This window comes from Nycticebus coucang, chromosome 5 (assembly GCF_027406575.1).
Source record: "Nycticebus coucang isolate mNycCou1 chromosome 5, mNycCou1.pri, whole genome shotgun sequence".
NCBI lineage: Eukaryota > Metazoa > Chordata > Mammalia > Primates > Lorisidae > Nycticebus > Nycticebus coucang.
The window spans coordinates 48,187,217-48,208,914 of record NC_069784.1 but is presented as its reverse complement, the minus strand read 5'-3'; the positions used below and the strand labels follow the sequence as shown (position 1 = coordinate 48,208,914).

The window sequence follows — 21,698 nt, the reverse complement described above, 5'->3', positions numbered from 1 at the left end:
CTAACTATGCAGTCTTTTGCTTATATTGAGACTGTCAGAGGCAAATGCGGGTAACAGTAAATAAGAGAACCATAAGTATGAGAGGATATGATAACAACATCAGTAAATATACTTGTCCTGTATATATTTCTCCCTTTCTCCCCAATATTTTATTATCAAACCTTCAAATAGAAAAGTTAAAAGAACTGCATAGTGAAACTCATATATACTTACAAGTATGCTACAAGTTGGTGTATTTGCTGTATCACAAATCTTTTATTCATGTATTACTAGCTTTCTTTATAATACTAACATATTCTTTCTTTTAAAAAGCACCTAGGGGCGGTACCTGTGGCTCAAAGGAGTAGGGCGCTGGCCCCATATGCCGGAGGTGGCGGGTTCAAGCCCAGCCCCGGCCAAAAACTGCAAAAAAAAAAAAAAAAAAGCACCTAATTAGCAATCCAGGGTAAGTATCAAGAAAAATTTGTTTGCAAAAGGAGAACTAGAAGTCCTGATGGAATTTTTTTAAAACCAGGACAAAGGACAATAAACTGCAGGTGACAATATTTACTTGAGTTTTGAGAAGACTTTTGCCACAGCTTTAGCTCCTACATTTCTGCTTTTTTAAAAAGTATCATATTATCATAAGAATGGAAAAGCAAGAATTCAATGTACTCAATACTTGATACTAACATGAAACCAGTAGAACAGTGGTCTCAACCTTCCTAATTCTGTGACCCACAGGTTGAGAACTGCTGCAGTAGATGAACAAATACACACCCACACAAGAGAAAAACACAAACTCAAGCGGGGTGGAGAAAAGAGGAAGGGAGGGGATTGGTGTGTTCTCACCCAAGTACCAGGGTGTAGGGATATATGGCACACTTCCTGGGTAAAGGCACAATTACAACTTGGACCCTACCTACCAAATGCAAACAATGTAACCTAATCATCTGTACCCTCATATTAATCTGGGGAAAAAGCACCATATTAAAAATATGAAAGCAAATTAGATAAAATTACTTTTAAGGGAAAAATTTAAAAAATTACTAGAAAGAAAAAATTAAAGAGCAAGATACTTAAGTGTAATCAAATGGTAAATAAACAATTCCTTTTATTTTTCTGATCCCTTCAAAAAACATACGATTAATGAACCATCAAAAAGTGAATGAACAAAATGGGTATACCCAAACAACCGCTCATCAATAAAACAGAATGGATAACTGATAAATGCAACATAAATTAACCTAAAAAATATTATGCTGGAAATGTGTTAGATACAAAATAAAATTTATTGTGGTAAAAAACACATAATTTACCATCCTTACTCTTTTTTAAAGAGACGAAGTCATGCTGTATTGCCCAGGTTGGCGTCAAACTCCTGAGCTCAACTAATCCTCCAGCCTCAGCCTTTCAAGTAGCTGGGACTACAGGCATATGCCGCCATACCCAGCTTAACCATTTTTAAGTGTACAGTTCATCAGTCCTAAGTACATTCACCTTATTCATCTCGTAAAACCAAAATTCTACACCCTTTCAACAGCAACTCTCCTTTTCCTCTTGTCTAACACTGTAAAATTATTTGAAATTCTAGAACAGGCATTTTTAGAGTTCTATAGTGACAGAAAGTAGATAGGAGTTTGGGGATGGGGTAGAACTGACTATAACCTGGAATGGAAAAGTTCTAGACATTAACAAGGGTGGCAGTTACCCAGGCTTACACATTTGCCAAAATGCAACGAAATGTATACTTAAAATACTTTGATAAAGATGATTTTAAAAGTTAAAAACCAAAAAAGACAAATGGACAAAGATGGGAATGGAAAATAACCTCATTCTGTTTTACTCATACACAAAATTTGGGTTATAGCTCCCTCTACTGCAACAAAAAAAAATTGGCAAGGATATTTCAACATACTGTTTTGAAACTGAAAAAGTGATTACATTATAAAGTACAAGTGAAATTCACTGTGTACTCCCCAGGTCCTAATGGGGGGGGGAGGGGGTTAAAAGTGTAGTGACCATAGGACTACATAAATATAGCAGTTAAGCAATGATCTGTCTACCAGACTTCATGGTGAGCTAGTTTCCTTGTAAGTACAGTTAACTACTTTATCCCTTAATTGCTTCTATAAATGTTTTACTGGATCACAGATGTCAGTGGTTTTCAAAATGGTGATTCTCCTGACCAGCAACATCAGCATCACCTGGGGACTTGTTAGAAACCCAAATTCTTAGGCCTCACTCTAGACCTATTAATCAGCAACTCTGGTGATAGAGTCCAGTATTCTATTTTAAGAAGTCTTCTAGGTAATTCTGATGTATGGATCAAGTTTGAGAGCCACTTCTCTAGGTCACCAATTTTGTGTAATTTCTAACAAGAAGTACAAGTTAGAGGCAGTGCCTGTGGCTGAAAGGAGTAGGGTGCCAGCCCCATATACTGGAGGGGGTGGGTTCAAACCCGGCCCTAGCCAAAAACTGCAAAAAAAAGAAGTATAAGTTAGTACCATTTCTGCTTTTCTCCTTCATGTCAGCATCTGAACTTTGGACTCTAATGAAAACAGATCTGTGCCTCTGTATTCCCATTTTTATATTTGAGCCCTTTCTTGATGCTTTAACAACGCCCTGACTCTTTATTAGCTAATTCCTAGTACTAACTGAATTTTGAGATCAATCCCCGAGCCCTCAACCAGGAAATAAAGTACGTCTATTATTTTCTTTTTCTTTCCACTTCCATCTTTATAAGTTCTTATAAAGTTGCTGTTTTGTAGCTGTCTTTCTGAGAATAAAATGATTCAATCCTTTGTCCAACATTTACTATTAAAACATGCATGTTTGGCTCCACTGTAGATGTTGCAGATATAATAATAACCAAAATATTACAAACCCTTCACAGAGCTTATGTTATGATTGGTGAATGCTTAAAGAAATTACATGCTATGTTAGAAGACAGGTGCTATAGGGAAAAGTAAAGTAGGGAAAAATGAATAAAGGAGCACTTTGAAATTTTATACGTAATAATTAAAAATGATAAAATAATAAATTTTTTTAGATCAAAACATTTTTGGTCACAAAACAAAAATAAATCACCTAATAAACACATGCATATGAAAAGAAAAAAAAGAAAAAGAAAAATGCCATTTACGAAAGTGACAACAACAAAGATGCCGAGGAATAAATCTGACAAAAGATGTTCAAGACTTCATCGAAAAACTTACAAAATCTTGATTGAAAGATACCACAGAGGACCTATCTCAATGAAGAAACATCCCCTCTTCATATTGTGAAGATGTGTATTCTTTCCAAATTAATTCAATGCAATCCCAATAAAAACAGGACTTTTTGTGGAACTCAACATCCTGATTCCAAAATGTAAATAGAATGGCAAAGAGCCAGATGTAGCTAAAACAACACTGAAGACAAGAAATAAGTTGCTCTACTGGATGTTAAGACTTACTGGCACAAGGTGTGGCATTGGTACAAAGATAGACAAACCAGGGGAACAGACTAGAGTGCAAAAACAGACTCACACATGTATAGATGCTTGATTTATTTAAAAAGTAGTATTGTATAACAATAGAAAAGGATTGTGTTTTTAATAAGTTGTGCTGGCATTTTAGACTACCCATATGGGGGAAAAAGAAACCCAAATGTGGTCCTTGTCTTATATACAAAAATGACTTCTAGATATTTTGATAAAAATTTAAAAAATACATTTTTAAAACTAAAAATAAATGAATGAATAAATCAAATAATGAAATACACATACATTTTTAAGTTTCATCCTTGGTTCTCTGTCTAAGAATTTAATGAACAGTTCCAGTTTAGGTTACGTCAGCACTTCTGGATGCTATGAAGTCTCCACCTTAGAACCGAGTTTCTCCAGGTTAGCTCGTAACTGACGGGAGAAGTCATCCTCTACACTGTCATCGTGGCAGTTATCCTCCCAGACACATGCATCTTCACCTAAACAGCCCAGTCTTCAGCAGGGAACTCCTCCAACTCATCGTCCTCAATGAAAGACCCAAGGCTACTGGCTGTTTTTTTCCTCTGACGTCGCGCCCTCTGTGCCCAAGGCCTCCCAGAGCAGTAGGAAAGTTGGAACTCTCACTCGTCCTGGACATGGCTGCCACCATTGCTCAAAATAATAAAATTTAAAACTACTACTTAAGAGTGATCAGAGTAGACACTGACGTAACCAACTTTTTTTCTTACATAATTTCTTACATAATGAAGACTAAAGATTTATTCAACCAGGTCAATATATATTTACTGGGTTGCTATTTACCTAATACGCTGGGTTGCTGGGGAGGACAGAGTAGTTAAAAAGGAAAAAAAAGTTCCGACTCAGCATTAAGACTGCTGGTTTTAGTGACCTCTGTCAGTTCTCTGATACCAGCTGGAGATTCAGCTCCTCTTAGAACATTTTCTCTTCGGGAGAGGTGGAGCAAGATGGCAGCCGAGTAACAGCTTCCTTGCATCTGGGCACCGTGAGTCTGGGGAGATAGGACTGCAGGCATCTCTGGCCGGTGGGATCTGCCTATCATCACCCCTGAGAGGATACAGGGAGTCAGCGAGAGACTTCTGGACCCCAAGAGGAGGACTAAAACAGTGGAAAACCGCCAAGTGGTCGCGTGTGTTCAATCAGTTTAAAACCGCCCGCAACTGTAAGTTCACTAGCAGAAAGACTGCAAACCAGAAAGGCCTTGCCTGTGAACTGTTTTGGTGTCTTTGGACTTGGCACTCAGTTGAACTGCCTTGGGTAGAGCCTGAGCGGGAGTGCGGACAACTTTGGCCATTGTCTAGGGCCCCAGTCTGAGCCGTTGAGCCAGACAGAGCTAATGGTGTTTGGCGTGGGTCACAGGGAGCCATTGTGAGCGATCTGCCCCGGCAAGCTCCGCCCTCAGGGTTGCAGAGCTAGAATTGGGTGGGAGCTGGTAACCCAGCGACCAAGTAGCCTAAGGGCGGGGTCTGAGCCACCTTGCAGCCCTAACCCTCAGGGGCAGAGTAAGACCAGTTTTGGCACACTGGGTAAGTGGATAGCCACTTCAGCAGTGATTCCAGCAACAAGCACTTTCCCGGGAAAGCTTCTGCTCAGCAAGTGAACAAGTTCAAAGTGCCTTTTAAGTGGGCTGAAGAGAGATTTAGGGTGTCTACCTGCTGGGGCTTGAGAAATCAGCACCCTCTAGTCGTATCAGAACTGTGATTAACATCTCATACCCCAGAAGACCACGTGTTGCCCACACAATATTCAATAACATATACATACTGCTTTGTTTTTGGTTTGGTTGTGTTTTTTTTTTTTTTTTTTTTTTTTTTGGTTTGGTTGTTTTTTTTTGTTTATTTTGATGTTGTTGATGTTGTTTTGTTTTATAAGTTCAACCTTTTCCAGACAGATCCTTTTTCTTTCTCAATTTTTCTAGTTTAATTATAACTTCCCATTGCTGTCTTTTTCAATAATTAGAACTTCATTTTTGCTAGTGTTTCTAGTGCTATTATTTGGCTTTTCACCCAATTTTATCCCGTAAAGTTTTCTGTTTGCTTGTTTTGGTTTGATTTATAGCATTTTTGTCTTTCCTCTCTACTGAGTGGAGGTGGGGTACTGTGTCTGATCAGATTAGCAAAGAGCTGTTGACCTCAAGGGAACCACCGAACTGGGTACCCCCAGAAGGTGGGGTTTTTTTTAAGGTTGTGTCAAAGTACCCTACTGTACACCTACATTGTTCAGTCTCCCTCTTTCTGTGCCTCTCCTCTTTTTCTCAATATTCCTTTTACCCACCCCCTCTTCTTTCTCTATCTTTCTTTTTTTTCTTATCACTCGGTCGTCCTTTCTTTCATCCCCTTTTTTACTATCCAACCTTCTCACCCCTCTGGTCCTGTAACCTTTAGTCCACAGGCACGAGAACTTAAAGAGAAAGAGGAAGTGAAAGGAAAATTAGGGCAAGGAAACAGATAAAAGAAACCACTCATGAGGAAGAATCAGCAGAAAACTCCAGGGAACATGAAGAACCAATCCAGAACAATCCCGCCAAGGGACCATAAGGTAGCTACTGCAGATGATTCCACCTATACAGAAATGTTAGGAATGACAGAAAGGGAATTTAGAATACACATGTTGAAAACAATGAAAGAAATGATGGAAACAATGAAGGAAACTGCTAATAAAGTGGAAAATAACCAAAAGGAAATCCAAAAACAGAATCAAATAAGAGATGAACGATATGAAGAATATAAAAAGGATATAGCAGAGCTGAAGGAACTGAAACAGTCAATTAGGGAACTTAAAGATGCAATGGAAAGTATCAGCAACAGGTTAGACCATGCAGAAGAAAGAATTTCAGAGGTAGAAGACAAAGTTCTTGAGATAACTCAGATAGTAAAAGAGGCAGAAAAGAAGAGAGAGAAAGTACAACGTTCACTGTCAGAATTATGGGACTTTATGAAGCATTCCAACATACGAGTTATAGGAAATCCAGAAGGGGAAGAAGAATGCCCCAGAGGAATGGAAGCCATACTAGAGAATATTATAAAAGAAAATTTCCCAAATATCACCAAAGATTCTGACACACTGCTTTCAGAGGGCTATCGGACCCCAGGTCACCTCAACCCTAACAGAGCTTCTCCAAGACACATTGTGATGAACCTGTCCAAAGTCAAGACAAAAAGAAAAGATTCTGCAAGCTGCCAGGAGTAAGTGCCAGTTGACCTACAGGGGCAAATCCATCAGAGTGACCGCAGACTTCTCTAATGAAACTTTCCAAGCAAGAAGACAATGGCCATCTACCTTTAATCTACTTAAACAGAACAATTTCCAGCCCAGAATTCTGCACCCTGCTAAGCTAAGCTTCAAAATTGACAGAGAAATCAAATCATTTACGGATATACAAACATTGAGGAAATTCACCACAACAAGACCAGCTCTACAGGAAATACTTCAACCTGTTCTGCACACTGACCACCACAATGGATCGGAAGCAAAGTAAGCACTCAGAAATTAAAGGACAGAACCTAACCTCCACACTGATGCAAAAGATAAAACTAAGCAATGAACTCTCACCAAATAAGATGAATAGAATACTACCACACTTATCAATTATCTCAATAAATGTTAATGGCTTGAATTCCCCACTGAAGAGACATAGATTGGTTGACTGGATTAAAAAACACAAGCCATCTTTGCTATCTGCAACAAACACACCTGGCTTCAAAAGACAAATTAAAGCTCTGAGTCAAGGGTTGGAAGACAATTTTTCAGGCAAATGGAATTCAGAAGAAAAGAGGAGTTGCAATCTTATTTTCAGATACATGTGGATTTAAAGCAACTAAAGTCAAAAAAGACAAAGATGGTCACTTTATATTGGTCAAGGGAAAAATACAACAAGAAGACATTTCAATTCTAAATATTTATGCACCCAATTTAAATGCTCCCAGATTCTTGACACAGACTTTACTCAGTCTGAGGAATATGATATCTGATAATACCCATAACAGGGGACTTTAACACTCATCTTACAGAGCTGGACAGATCCTCTAAACAGAAACTAAACAAAGATATAAGAGATTTAAATGAGACCTCAGAACAACTGTGCTTGACAGACGCATATAGAACACTCCACCCCAAAGATAAAGAATATACATTCTTCTCATCACCCCATGGAACATTCTCCAAAATTGATCATATCCTGGGACACAAAACAAATATCAACAGAATCAAAAGAATTGAAATTTTACCTTGTATCTTCTCAGACCATAAAGCACTAAAGGTGGAACACAACTCTCACAAAAATGCTCAACCCCACCCAAAGACATGGAAATTAAACAATCTTCTGTTGAATAACAGATGGGTGCACGAAGAAATAAAACAGGAAATCATTAACTTCCTTGAGCATAACAACAATGAAGACACAAGCTACCAAAACCTTTGGGATACTGCAAAAGCAGTTTTGAGAGGAGAATTCATCACTTTAGATGCCTACATTCGAAAAACAGAAAGAGAGCACATCAACAATCTCACAAGAGATCTTATGGAATTGGAAAAAGAAGAACAATCTAAGCCTAAACTCAGTAGAAGAAAAGAAATATCCAAAATCAAATCAGAGATCAATGACATTGAAAACAAAAGAATCATTCAGAAAATTAATGAAACAAGGAGTTGGTTTTTTGAAAAAATAAATAAAATAGATAAACCATTGGCCAGACTAACGAGGAATAGAAAAGTAAAATCTCTAGTAACCTCAATCAGAAGTGATAAAGGAGAAATGACAACTGATCCCACAGAGATACAAGAGATCATCTCTGAATACTACCAGGAACTCTATGCCCAGAAATTTGACAATGTGAAGGAAATGGATCAATATTTGGAATCACACCCTCTCCCTAGACTTAGCCAGGAAGAAATAGACCTCCTGAACAGACCAATTTCAAGCACTGAGATCAAAGAAACAATAAAAAAGCTTCCAACCAAAAAATGCCCTGGTCCAGATGGCTTCACTCCAGAATTCTATCAAACCTTCAAGGAAGAGCTTATTCCTTTACTGCAGAAATTATTCCAAAAAATTGAGGAAGAAGGAATCTTCCCCAACACATTCTATGAAGCAAACATCACCCTGATACCAAAACCAGGAAAAGACCCAAACAAAAAGGAGAATTTCAGACCAATCTCACTCATGAATATAGATGCAAAAATCCTCAACAAAATCCTAGCCAATAGATTACAGCTTATCATCAAAAAAGTCATTCATCATGATCAAGTAGGCTTCATCCCAGGGATGCAAGGCTGGTTTAACATACGCAAGCCCATAAACGTTATACACCATATTAACAGAGGCAAAAATAAAGATCACATGATCCTCTCAATAGATGCAGAAAAAGCATTTGATAAAATCCAGCATCCTTTTCTAATTAGAACACTGAAGAGTATAGGCATTGGTGGCACATTTCTAAAACTGACTGAAGCTATCTATGACAAACCCACACAAAATATTTTACTGAATGGAGTAAAACTGAAAGCTTTTCCTCTTAGAACTGGAACCAGACAAGGTTGTCCTCTGTCACCTTTACTATTCAACGTAGTGCTGGAAGTTCTAGCCAATACAATTAGGCAAGACAAGGAAATAAAGGGAATCCAAATGGGAGCAGAGGAGGTCAAACTCTCCCTCTTTGCTGACAACATGATCTTATACTTAGAGAACCCCAAAGACTCAACCACAAGACTCCTAGAAGTCATCAAAAAATACAGTAATGTTTCAGGATATAAAATCAATGTCCACAAGTCAGTAGCCTTTGTATACACCAATAACATTCAAGATGAGAAGCTAATTAAGGACACAACTCCCTTCACCATAGTCTCAAAGAAAATGAAATACCTAGGAATATACCTAACAAAGGAGGTGAAGGACCTCTATAAAGAAAACTATGAAATCCTGAGAAAGGAAATAGCAGAGGATATTAACAAATGGAAGAACATACCATGCTCATGGACTGGAAGAATCAACATTGTTAAAATGTCTATACTTCCCAAAGCAATCTACCTATTCAATGCCATTCCTATCAAAATACCAACATCGTACTTTCAAGATTTGGAAAAAATGATTCTGCATTTTGTATGGAACCGGAAAAAACCCCGTAGAGCTAAGGCAGTTCTCAGTAACAAAAATAAAGCTGGGGGCATCAGCATACCAGATTTTAGTCTATACTACAAAGCCATAGTGCTCAAGACAGCATGGTACTGGCACAAAAACAGAGACATAGACACTTGGAATCGAATTGAAAACCAAGAAATCTTACAACCACCTAATCTTCGATAAACCAAACAAGAACATACCTTGGGGGAAAGACATCCTATTCAATAAATGCTGTTGGGAGAACTGGATGTCTACATGTTAAAGACTGAAACTGGACCCACACCTTTCCCCACTCACAAAAATTGATTCAAGATGGATAAAGGACTTAAATTTAAGGCATGAAACAATAAAAATCCTCAAAGAAAGCATAGGAAAAACACTGGAAGATATTGGCCTGGGGAAAGACTTCATGAAGAAGACTGCCATGGCAATTGCAACAACAACAAAAATAAACAAATGGGACTTCATTAAACTGAAAAGCTTCTGTACAGCTAAGGAGACAATAACCAAAGCAAAGAGAAAACCTACACAATGGGAAAGGATATTTGCATATTTTCAATCAGACAAAAGCTTGATAACTAGGATCTATAGAGAACTCAAATTAATCCACATGAAAAAAGCCAACAATCCCATATATCAATGGGCAAGAGACATGAATAGAACTTTCTCTAAAGACGACAGACAAATGGCTAACAAACACATGAAAAAATGTTCATCATCTCTCTATATTAGAGAAATGCAAATCAAAACAACCCTGAGATATCATCTAACCCCAGTGAGAATGGCCCACATCACAAAATCTCAAAACTGCAGATGCTGGCGTGGATGAGGAGAGAAGGGAACACTTTTACACTGCTGGTGGGACTGCAAACTAGTACAACCTTTCTGGAAGGAAGTATGGAGAAACCTCAAAGCCCTCAAGCTAGACCTCCCATTTGATCCTGCAATCCCATTACTGGGCATCTACCCAGAAGGAAAAAAATCCTTTTATCATAAGGACACTTGTACTAGACTGTTTATTGCAGCTCAACTTACAATCGCCAAAATGTGGAAACAGCCTAAATGCCCACCAACCCAGGAATGGATTAACAAGCTGTGGTATATGTATACCATGGAATACTATTCAGCCATTAAAAAAAATGGAGATTTTACATCCTTCGTATTAACCTGGATGGACGTGGAAGACATTATTCTTAGTAAAGCATCACAAGAATGGAGAAGCATGAATCCTATGTACTCAATTTTGATATGCGGACAATTAATGACAATTACGGTTATGGGGGGGGAAACAGAAAGAGGGAAGGAGGGTGGTGGGTGGGGCCTTGGTGTGTGTTACACTTTATGGGGGCAAGACATGATTGCAAGAGGGACTTTACCTAACAATTGCAATCAGTATAACCTGGCTTATTGTACCCTGAATGAATCCCCAACAATAAAAAAAAAAAAAAAAAAAACATTTTCTCTTCTTCTCTTTCTCTCTCACATTAGTAGGTGCCCAGGATAGGTTACTGTAGTTTAGCATTCAAGTGTAAAATATTTTGAATCAATAATGTATTTTCTGTTTTCTTTTAGTAAAGACTGGCTTTTATTAATGCACTTTCTATCCTCTGTAAACTTTTTGTCCTGAATGTTGGGACTGATTATGCTAAATAAAATTTGCTGCATAAAAAAAAAAATGGAGCTTACATTCTACTTGAAAAAGACACAAAAAACACACACCTAGCTCAAGGTGGTAACAGTGCTATAAAGAAAAATAATGGAGGGCAAGGGGTGAGAATAATGGAGGGTACAGATGATACTCAAGGGCGTATTTTCACAGGCACTCAGAACACACAAGGATGATAAGCTCCGGGGAGGGCAAATGAGATTTGTAGGATTTAAGTTCCTAGATGTTGGGATTGTTCTCTTGTTACATTCACTGGTATATCCCTAGCACATGAAAAACAGCTGGCCTGTACCAGGTAGGTAATAAACATTTGCTGGATACACTGTTTCATATATTACATTTAACATCTTTATATTTTGATCACCAATTACTTAGTAGATAAAGAGCTCAGATTCAAATAAAAAACAAAAAGGCAGAATTAAGGACCCTAAAAAGTTATAGTTTAATAGCACAGGCACACAGACATAATTACTGCCATAGAGACTTTGGTGGCAGCGAAAGCACACTCTTGTGCTAAACTCCATCTTAATTTTATGCTATTTCTCTTTCCTTTAATAACAAATTTATTAAGAAGACTGTTTCTAATTAACCTGTGATTTCTCTTGGCTATCTAATGCCTGATATATATGAACTCAGAAAAATTGGCTGAAATGCATCTTCATATAAAGTAATATATCTCTCCTTCAAAATCTTTGTGAAGAGGAATTGATTTATAACAGCAAATGACACAAAGTGACAGAACTACAGAAAATCCAATGGGAAATAATTCATTAAACAATTTAAGGGCTGCCACTAGAGGACTGCTCCTACGAGTCTTGGTGTTCCATCTGCTATGTTCCTTGGAATTCTTTTAACCTAAGGGACTTTTGACCAACTGCAATTTCACTAAAATCAATGAACAGACAATTCGTGGAGGAAACAAAGCCATTATCAAAGAATGTATTTCTCCTTCTAGCAATTAAAGAAATGTGGCAGAGTGTTATCATTTGCCCATTTTTACAAAACAACCAAGACCCCAAACACATATCTTTAAGTAAATTTGTATGTTAACTGAAAAACTATTCATCACTTTTCCTTTCTTGCATAATTCCCTCCACTGAAAAGCAGGCTGGCTGTATTTATCACTAATAATGCACCTAGAATCTTTACCAACTGTCTGATTTCCTTAGATAAACATTCTACAAATTTCACCTTCCAGAAATCTCTCCCAGAGCCTTTGTCCTATTCAGGGTTAATGGAAGATCCTCTCAATCTTCCTTTCACTTGTTCTCAGTTTCATGTCTTCCGTTTTGGTTTATATCCAGTTTTGATGGAGAATATCCTCCAAAAACTTACTGAACAAGATATGGAAGTTGATTTCTGAGATCTTGCAAAGCTAGAAAGTTAGAATTCTAAGTTGAATTAATTTTTTCTCACAAATCTTCTGTTTTGAATAAACTGCTTCACTGCTTCCAGGTTTCATGACTATACTTGAGAGGTCTGCAGCCACTCTAAAGCCGGATCTGTAAGACTTTCATTCCTCATCTCTTTGGAAGCTGTATCCCAGGGGTTCAGAAGTTCCCTGGTGTGGTACCTTGGTATGGGTCTGTTTTCATTCGCTGGGCTGGCATCTTGATGGTTTCTTTCAAGCTGGAAACTCATATTCTTCAGTTCTGGGATAGTTTCTTAAATTATCTTGTTATATTCATATTTTATTTTTAAAATAAAGTTTAAAAAGTACATGTGTACCATTTACACACAAATATGCACAAATCTTATATATCATTTGATAAACATTTCTAAGTCATTAGTGTTTATTAATGTTTAAAAGTAAGCCACTAAAATGCTGATGGCTAGTTCAATATTTTTTATAACAAATTGTGTAATTTAAGTCATCTTACAATTTAGGAGTCTGAAAAATTTTGTCTCATGTGTCAAAGCAATATGCTCCCTCGACTATCAAAGATGACAATGACATTGTACAAAATTATTCGTTTTGCTTTAGCTGCCAAGAAGCTCAATACTGAGTGTACTGCTTGTCAGTGATTAATTTTCTTAGCCTAGATGTTGTTGTATGTGTATGTTTCCTCCTGTTTGATCTTTTTCACTTTTATTGATCTAAATGTTTACGTTTTTCTGAAATAAAGTATTGTAGAAAATGTTTTATACACACACATGCCCAGTCTGTAAATGACTGGAAACCTAGTGTGCTGCTGTCTTGAGAAAGATTCTCCTGAATCTGGCATGGGAAAGTACCAAGATGAACTGTAATATTCCTCATAGACAATGGAAAGGAACGAGGCAGCATGCCATGTATTTCCAGCCCTCTGCCAGGGGCTAAAGTGCTCAAAGTCTATAGTAATGAGGCATTTGAGAATTATGAAAGCCAGTTAAGATTTAAACTGAATTTAGAAATGTAAGAGCAGCATTAATTGATAGAAAGGGTAAGCACTCCTGCCAGAAGCAATGAAATATAAAATACACAATTCAGTGCAAAGAAACAAATTTATATTTTTTATATAACCAAACAGATTAGTTTGGTTAAAGGATAGAATACACAAGAAAAAGAAAAAGGATATTCACATAATCTCAAAGTTATAGCTTCACAGATAACTTATTACAAAAAGGAAAAAGATTATTTGCTGGACAATAAACATACTAATCAAATCTAACACCTAAGATCAAACTTAAAATCACCAGTAACAGACTAAACTATTATGATATGCCTCTTTATAGGATGCAACGATAAGGATATGTCATTCATACCAAAAATACTTAATCTAAACCTGATTATGAGAAAACAATCAGAAAATTCTTTAAAGCATCTAGCCTGAATACTTCAAAAATGTCAATTTTATAAAAGACGAAAAAACAGGGAAACTTTGTTCTAGATTGAAGGAAATTAAAGAGACATGACAACCAAATGCAACAAATGATCTTGTACTGAATCCTGGACTGGAATAGAAAAAGTACTTGTGAAGTACATTAGGAGAAGAACTGAAGAAATGTGACTGTACATTAGACACCAGTATTACATGAATATTAAGGTTCCTAAATGTGATAAGTGAGTTGAGATTATGTAAGACAATGCTCTTTTCTTAAAAGCTATTGCAGAAATATCATAATGCCGATGACTAACTCTCCAATTGTCCATCAGAAAAAAAAATTCATTTTTAAGGCTAGGCGCCCATAGCTCAGTGATTATGGTGCTGCCACATTCACCGGGGCTGCTGGGCTCAAACACAGCCTAGGCCTGCTAAACAACAATGACAACTACAACAAAAAAATAGCCAGGCATTGTGGCAGGCACCTGTAGTCCCAGCTACTTGGGAGGCTGAGGCAAGAGAATCACTTAAGCCCAAGAGTTGAAGGTTGCTGTGAGCTGTGACCTCAGGCACTCTACTGAGGGCAACATAGTGAAACTCTGTCTCAAAAAAAAAATTTTTTTTTTTTTTAAATAAGTAAAACTATATGTGTGTGTGTGTGTGAGTGTTTTCACGGAAACACAGAGAGAAGAGAATGTGGCAAAACTAGGTGAAGAGCATGCAAACAATCTTGTCCTACCTTCCAATTTTTCTTAAGTCTTGAAATTAAAAAAGAAGAAGAAGAAGAGGTCCTGTGTAATCTGGGTCACCTTCCACAAATTAAACTGAAAGCTACAAAATTTTCTTTTGACATATTCACTCAGCTAGAATACAGCATGTGCATAACTGAAGTTCCTGTTGATTTATCTTCTACTCCAGTGCTCTTTCAACTATCTCACAGTCTCAAGCCTAATCATATAGGATAAATCAGAACACGGAGTGCCCAGAGGTAGGAAACTGGGTACCATCTCAGCTGTTGTTAGGGTCTGGATTAGTGTCAACTGCAGATATGGAAAGAAAGAAGCAATGTGAAAAAGCAATATAAAAGAAAGTAGCATAAAGACTCAATCATGTATTGGAAGAAGATGACAGAAATGACTAACGTATAAAGATGAAAAGATAGTAAAACAACAGTACTGGGGATAATAAAAGAAAAATTGGAATAAGATGGACATTTAGGATAAGGAACTTAGTTTGAGACATGTACATTTCCATTGGAATGTACCAATATAAACTGTAAGTATACTAGAGTGTAAAATCCAGGAGGGTAGAATTTTTGTCCCTTTTGTCTGCTGACTTGGATAGTACCTGGTAATAAACATCTGTTAAACAAATGAAGTGTTTATGAGGCATTCAGGTACAGATACACAAGAAACAGTAATAAGAAATTTAAGAGACAGTACAAACAAATATTACTTTGTAGGTCTTCAGGGAAGTGAATATGTTTAGTCTCCACCTTCTTCCAGGTTAAGTTTACAGGGGTTCTAAGTATAATTCCAAATAATAAAGTTGTCCTTTTTCTTTTCTGTCATTTCCTTTATGTGTATCTTTACAAGGAACCTCACTGGGATGGACATAGATATAATTTATATATGTATATATATATATGTATATATAGAGAGAGATATAATTTATATATATATAATTTACTACCATCAAAACTCCATGATGATGATGATGATTATTATTATTTTATTTTTTTGCAGTTTTTTTGGCCAGGGGCTGGGTTTGAACCTGCCACCTCTGGTATATGGGGCTGGCGCCCTACCCCTTTGAACCACAGGCGCCGCCCTCCATGATTATTCTTAACCACAGGCGCCGCCCTCCATGATTATTCTTAACATTATGAACATTTCAATAGCTAGAACAGGGAGCTCAGGTGTTAGTATCACCTGGGAACTTGTTAGAAATGAAAATTCTTAGGCTGCACCCCAGATTTACTGAAGCTCTATGAATATGGGCTCCATTAAGAAGCTTTCCAGGTGATTTTAAAAGTACTAAATACTTAATTAATAAACTATCTACCTGTAGTCTAAGACATTTTTCTTGAGACACAGCTAAAAATTTCCAGATGCAATTACATAAAAAGACATGTGTAATGAAGTAAATGTAATGTATAACATATCACATAGTTATAGTCCATCGTCTAATGATCACATAGAAAAACTAGGCTACAATTAGATAATTTTTAAAAGTTATCTACTTACTTTAATGTTTCAGCAAGAAAGAAGCTCTGCTGTACATCATCATGTGTAGGAATAGAGGAATATACATCCTTGATCCCAGAAAATCCACCAGTGACTCGGCAATACTTTTCAATGGCCTACAAAAAAGATCAGACAAAAGAATCAATTTCATGGTATTTCAAGTTTTGAAAGAATGAAACTTTAAAGGACAATAGTAAAAAATTCACAGAGATCTATACGAAAATTTAACGGTTTAAGAATAGTATATTATAAAAAGGAAATAATCTCTTTCATGGGATAAATTAATGTGACTGTACATTAGACACTAGTATTGCATGAATATTAAGGTTCCTAAATGTGGAGTTGAGATTATGTAAGACAATGCTCTTTTCTTAAAAGCTATTGCAGAAATATCATAATGCCGATGACTAACTCTCAAACTGTCCATCAGAAAAAAAAATTATTTTTAAGGCTAGGCGCCTTAAATTAACTCAATTAACCAGGAACGGGCTATTTCCTATGGAATTTCTTCCTCTCCAAAACTCTTTAATCTTTCTAAAACATCTTTCATTTTTTTCTTTAATTTAGAAGTCAAATTTATACTATTCTTTTAAATTAGGGAACTTGTTTGGCACAATAAAGTCTCATTAATTCTGACAAGTCAAGCTGGAGGTTAGCTTGCATTAAAAATGTGAATAGCAACTTTGTCACTTTCAAGGACAATAATCTACAACATGCTAAAAAGGTGATACTTATAAGCTCTCTACAGTAATAGCAAAGAGAGAAAATGTACAAAACGTTGTACTAGTATAATCCCATGAGTTATGCATTGTAGGACCTACGGGCAGGAAGAGCCCACCTACACACTTACTGTAATAATTATAGTATTAATTAAGAGCTAACAATTATAAAATATTTACTATGCAGATGGTTTTTCGATGAGCTTTATATATGTTAAATTTCATTCCATATCTCATCATCCCTAATTATTAGAGAAATGCAAATTAAAACCACCCTGAGATACCATCTAACCCCAGCAATAATGGCCCACATCACAAAATCTCAAAACTGCAGATGCTGACGTGAATGTGGAGAAAAAGGAACACTTTTACATTGCTGGTGGGACTGGAAACTAATACAACCTTTCTGGAAGGAAGTATGGAGACACCTCAAAGCACTCAAGCTAGACCTCCCATTTGATCCTGCAATCCCATTACTGGGCATCTACTCAAAAGGAAAAAAATCTTTTTATTATAAGGACACTTGCACTAGACTGTTTACTGCAGCTCAATTTACAATCGCCAAAATGTGGAAACAGCCTAAATGCCCACCAACCCAGGAAGGGATTAATAAGCTGTGGTACATGTACACCATGGAATCCCATTCAGCCATTAAAAAAACGGAGACTTTACAGCCTTTTTATTCACCTGGATGGAAGTGGAACACATTATTCTTAGTAAAGCATCACAAGAATGGAGAAGCATGAATCCTATGTGCTCAATTTTGATATGAGGACAATTAATAACCTAGTACACACTAGGGGGTGGGGGAAGGGGAGAGCAGAGAGAGAGGGAAAGAGAGAGGGGGGAGGGGTCTCAGTGTGTGACACACCTCTTGGGGGCAAGATACAATTGTAAGTGGGACTTTACCTAACAAATGTAATCAGTGTAACTTGGTTTCTTGTACCCTCGATTAATCCCCAACAATAAAAAAAAATTGTATCTCTTTTTTGCATTTTTGAACAGGCCTAAATAAAATATACTGAATCAAATGGAATCTATTTACAATCCTATTTTTTATTCAAAGCCCCCAAATATGCTGCATATGCAGCTATATCACACTCCAACGTCAAGCTATCCATGAAAAGCTTAAAGTACACGTGGTTCTTCTCTTTCTCTGTTCTACCTCGCCCCGAGACACCATCCAAGGAGGGTGTGACTACTTTACTGGTCACTGCTGTCTATTGTGGCTCATTATTCTTAGTCTTGGTGCTTTTCTTAATCTTTGGTCTTCCTCTCAATTGAAAAGCCAATTAACACTAAAAAGTGTTTATTTAACCAAACTATTCGTTTTATAGCTCCATTTTGATTATAGCTGGGTTTTACAGTCTTCTTACCAAAGGGTTCGGTGCTTTTCTATATCTAAATATTTTCATATATTTTGAACACAAAGTTTTTAAGTAGTATTCTTCACAAGGATCATGTGTCTTTACCATCACATGAACTATCACACTAGTTAAAGAATACTGAGAAAGTAGTGAGAAGGAATGACTAATCTTTAAGACATTTAGAGTCATTTCTTGAGGGTAAGTTTTCATTCATAATATACTCAAGTGTGGAAGTCTTAATATGTAAATAGAACAGCTAAGGCTATAGAAGACACAGTACTACCACCATTCTGACTCTCCTGCCTTCCCTTGACTTTCTTCACACCCAACAGAGGAGGCCAATGCGGATAGGCAAGCAAATTCTATATGCAATGTGAAACCACTTCTTTTGTATCCATTCCCCCTTTTTCATCATGGCACACTTTTGAAACTTGAATTTAGAGCACAGTTCTTCCAGTTCTTGTTCTTAAAAAATTATTTTGAGTCCACATTACTTTATGTCCATGTAAGTTAAAAAAGCAAAATTCTAATTCCTCTAGTTCAAATTCAGACGGATATACGGGACACTTACAAGGTGGCCAAACTTTTTTTTAAAAATTCTGCTACACACTGGAAGAAGAGCTGTCTTGAGCCACACATTAAATACACAAATACTAATGAAAGAAGACGAGCCAAAAAAAAAAAAAGGTCCATTCATAATTTTCACGATATCTGACACCACAGATAAGCAAAACAAGCCTCAAACAATTTGCATGTAGCCTGTGGGCCACAGGTTGGACACTCTTGGAAAGTCTGAATTTGTCAAACCTCTTCTTAACAGGTATGAGTGGGGCTGTACTTTAAGAAAGCATACAAAATAATAAAAGGACTTGAGGATAAGAATAATTATGCTATAATGTTTCTCAATGACAGGAAGATCTTCTGCCACCACCTTCTACCCCTCCTCTAACATTATTCAGATACATATTCCTGATTCCTATAAATAAGCGCCATTAAATATCAAGGGACAATCAAGTCAAACAGATTCACTACAGAACTATTTCACCTATTTCCCTTACAAAAAATACTGTTTGAATTACATAAGCTTTAGTAAGTCACTGTTAACAGAAGAGTGTATGTGTCCCGTTTCCAAACCACTGTGGCGAGTCTGGCTTTCTTCTCAACTGTGGCGGGTCCCTCCTGTACAGTTTCACTAGCAGCTGTGCCCCCAATTCTGGACCCAGGGGGCCAGAGAAAAGGAGCATCAATAAATGCTGCATCTCTTCCTGTCCTGGTAACCGTTAAACTTCTCTTAAAGTCCATGAGGTCTACCTAGGCCTGAATGACAGATGACACTTAAGTGTTATCCTTAGTTTAAGATACCACACTATTCCTAGATTATCTCAATGATCTCTAGAACCTGCCAATTTGTGAAACACAATCAGATCCTTTTGTTACTTCCCTCTGAAAAAAAGCCTTGGGTAGTTCCTTTCCCCTTGAAAAACCTTTAATAGTTCTATCAATAAATTCCCCAAAACAGGGAGCTTTCGTGTATAGGAGATGGTAAGAAAAAATGAAGAAGATCCAAAGGGCTTTTCAGATAAGCAAAGAACTTTCTATCACCATCTCCCATAGGAGAATTATGCATAATTGACAGAAGTTACTAACTGTGAAGTGTTGGGCATTGTGTCTGCGCATGCATACAATGTCTTATTCGCTAAACAACTACATAAGGTGCCCTGGATTTGGCACATGAAGCTATTTATACAATGGCTTCAACCTTCTCTTTCCCTTTGCTACCGTGAACATTCTCTTTACATAAATTGTATACACCCTGCCCTAAAATATATCTCGCATTTTTTGTCTGGGCAATTTATTGGCAGTACTTACCTCATTCAGGATGTCCTCAGACATTATATTTAGACTGTAAGCTTAGGTTAAACAATTTTGATATGAATAGTCTTCATAATTAGCAAATTCCAAAGAACAAAGCCACCCTTCCCCCTTAGAAATAAGCTATACTTTCCTAAAAGACTAATGGTTTTTTCCTCCCCAGGTACTGATGGCCATGGAGTTCTGTGAAGAATAGTATTTTAAGAATAATTTAAGAGTAAGCCATTTGCTTCTCTTACTTCCTAAGCATTAAAAATTCCTTATTTTAAATATATATATATATCTTTCAATCTAGGAATAAATTTAATAATTTATTGATCCTTCTCATGGTGATCCACTAAGGCAGCGGTTCTCAACCTGTGGGTTGTGACCCACAGGAACTGTATTAAAGGGCCACGGCATTAGGAAGGTTGACAACCACTGCAAGGCATTATTCAGAACACAAGGTGAAGTCAATAGCTAGGTCATCAACCCAGGCTATAAACCTGGGCAATTTTACAATGATTTTTTTTTTTCCTAGTGGTTAAGCATTAAGGGGACGGTGTAGAGAATTAAACTACTTATTTTACAATTGTACTGAAAAAAAAAAATCACCTTTTAAATAACTCCTTGTAGTTATTCAATAGGAATAAGTGAATATTAGTAGGAAAGTAGTCTTAGCAGAGAACAAAACTGTTTTATTTCTACTGCTCAAGAAATTTCAATTGACTAACAGAGTTTCTTCATCAGATAAATGAAAATTGCTCTATCATTACTGAAAATAAGGTAATATGGATGAGGATATGCAGTACTAGGAGGGCTTGATTTAAGACTCTTGCAGATACACTGAAATACTGGCTTACTCACCAGTGCTGCTTCCCAGCCCCACTGCCTGTATCTTGGATCATGAGTGAATCGCCATAGGTACCAATAGGTTTCAATTACTTCTGGACGGAGGATGTAATACTTTTCAGCCTGCCGGACAGCCACAGCCTCCACTGCACCATCGAACTTGAATGATTCAGGACCTAGTTTTAATGCTGTAACAGGACAAAAGGATTACATGAGTAAAATGAAAGATTTGTGTTGGATTGTTAAGAATTTTTCTCCCTTGAAACAATAGGGTATGAAGTGATTTTTGTTATTTATTTTTGTTTCTGTTTGCACTTGGTGCAAAATAAGTCACTTCAAAAGATCCACATTTGGTTTTCTTAATGAAACAGACCTATAAATATTCCTATTATTCTGACGTGAAATATTTCTCAGAATAATGTATATCAACATGCTACTAAATCTAACTCTCCCAGCAACAGTCCTAGAAATCCTTGGGAAACAAATGACAAAGCCAGACAAAAGCACGTTGTATAGTTGCTGTGGTCCAAAATAAAATGACACAGATAATCATACTGTGCAGTAATTGTTTTTTTTTAAAAAGTCAGGTAA

The 21,698-nt window shown here is 36.9% G+C and overlaps 1 protein-coding gene across 3 annotated transcripts in view; it reads right to left on the bottom strand.

Annotated features, from left to right (window-relative positions):
• Positions 1-21,698, bottom strand: part of MAN1A2 (mannosidase alpha class 1A member 2) — a 228,271-nt gene that overhangs the window by 22,213 nt on the left and 184,360 nt on the right. For 2 of the 3 annotated variants that reach the window (XM_053590893.1, XM_053590892.1), the window contains exons 11-12: positions 21,123-21,295; positions 16,319-16,434 (exon numbers count right to left, since the gene is read on the bottom strand). In XM_053590893.1, the coding sequence (XP_053446868.1) occupies positions 16,319-16,434; positions 21,123-21,295 (289 nt within the window). Of the gene's footprint in view, positions 1-3,502; positions 4,532-16,318; positions 16,435-21,122; positions 21,296-21,698 lie in introns of those variants that run through there. The other variant, XM_053590891.1, reaches the window with a different exon arrangement.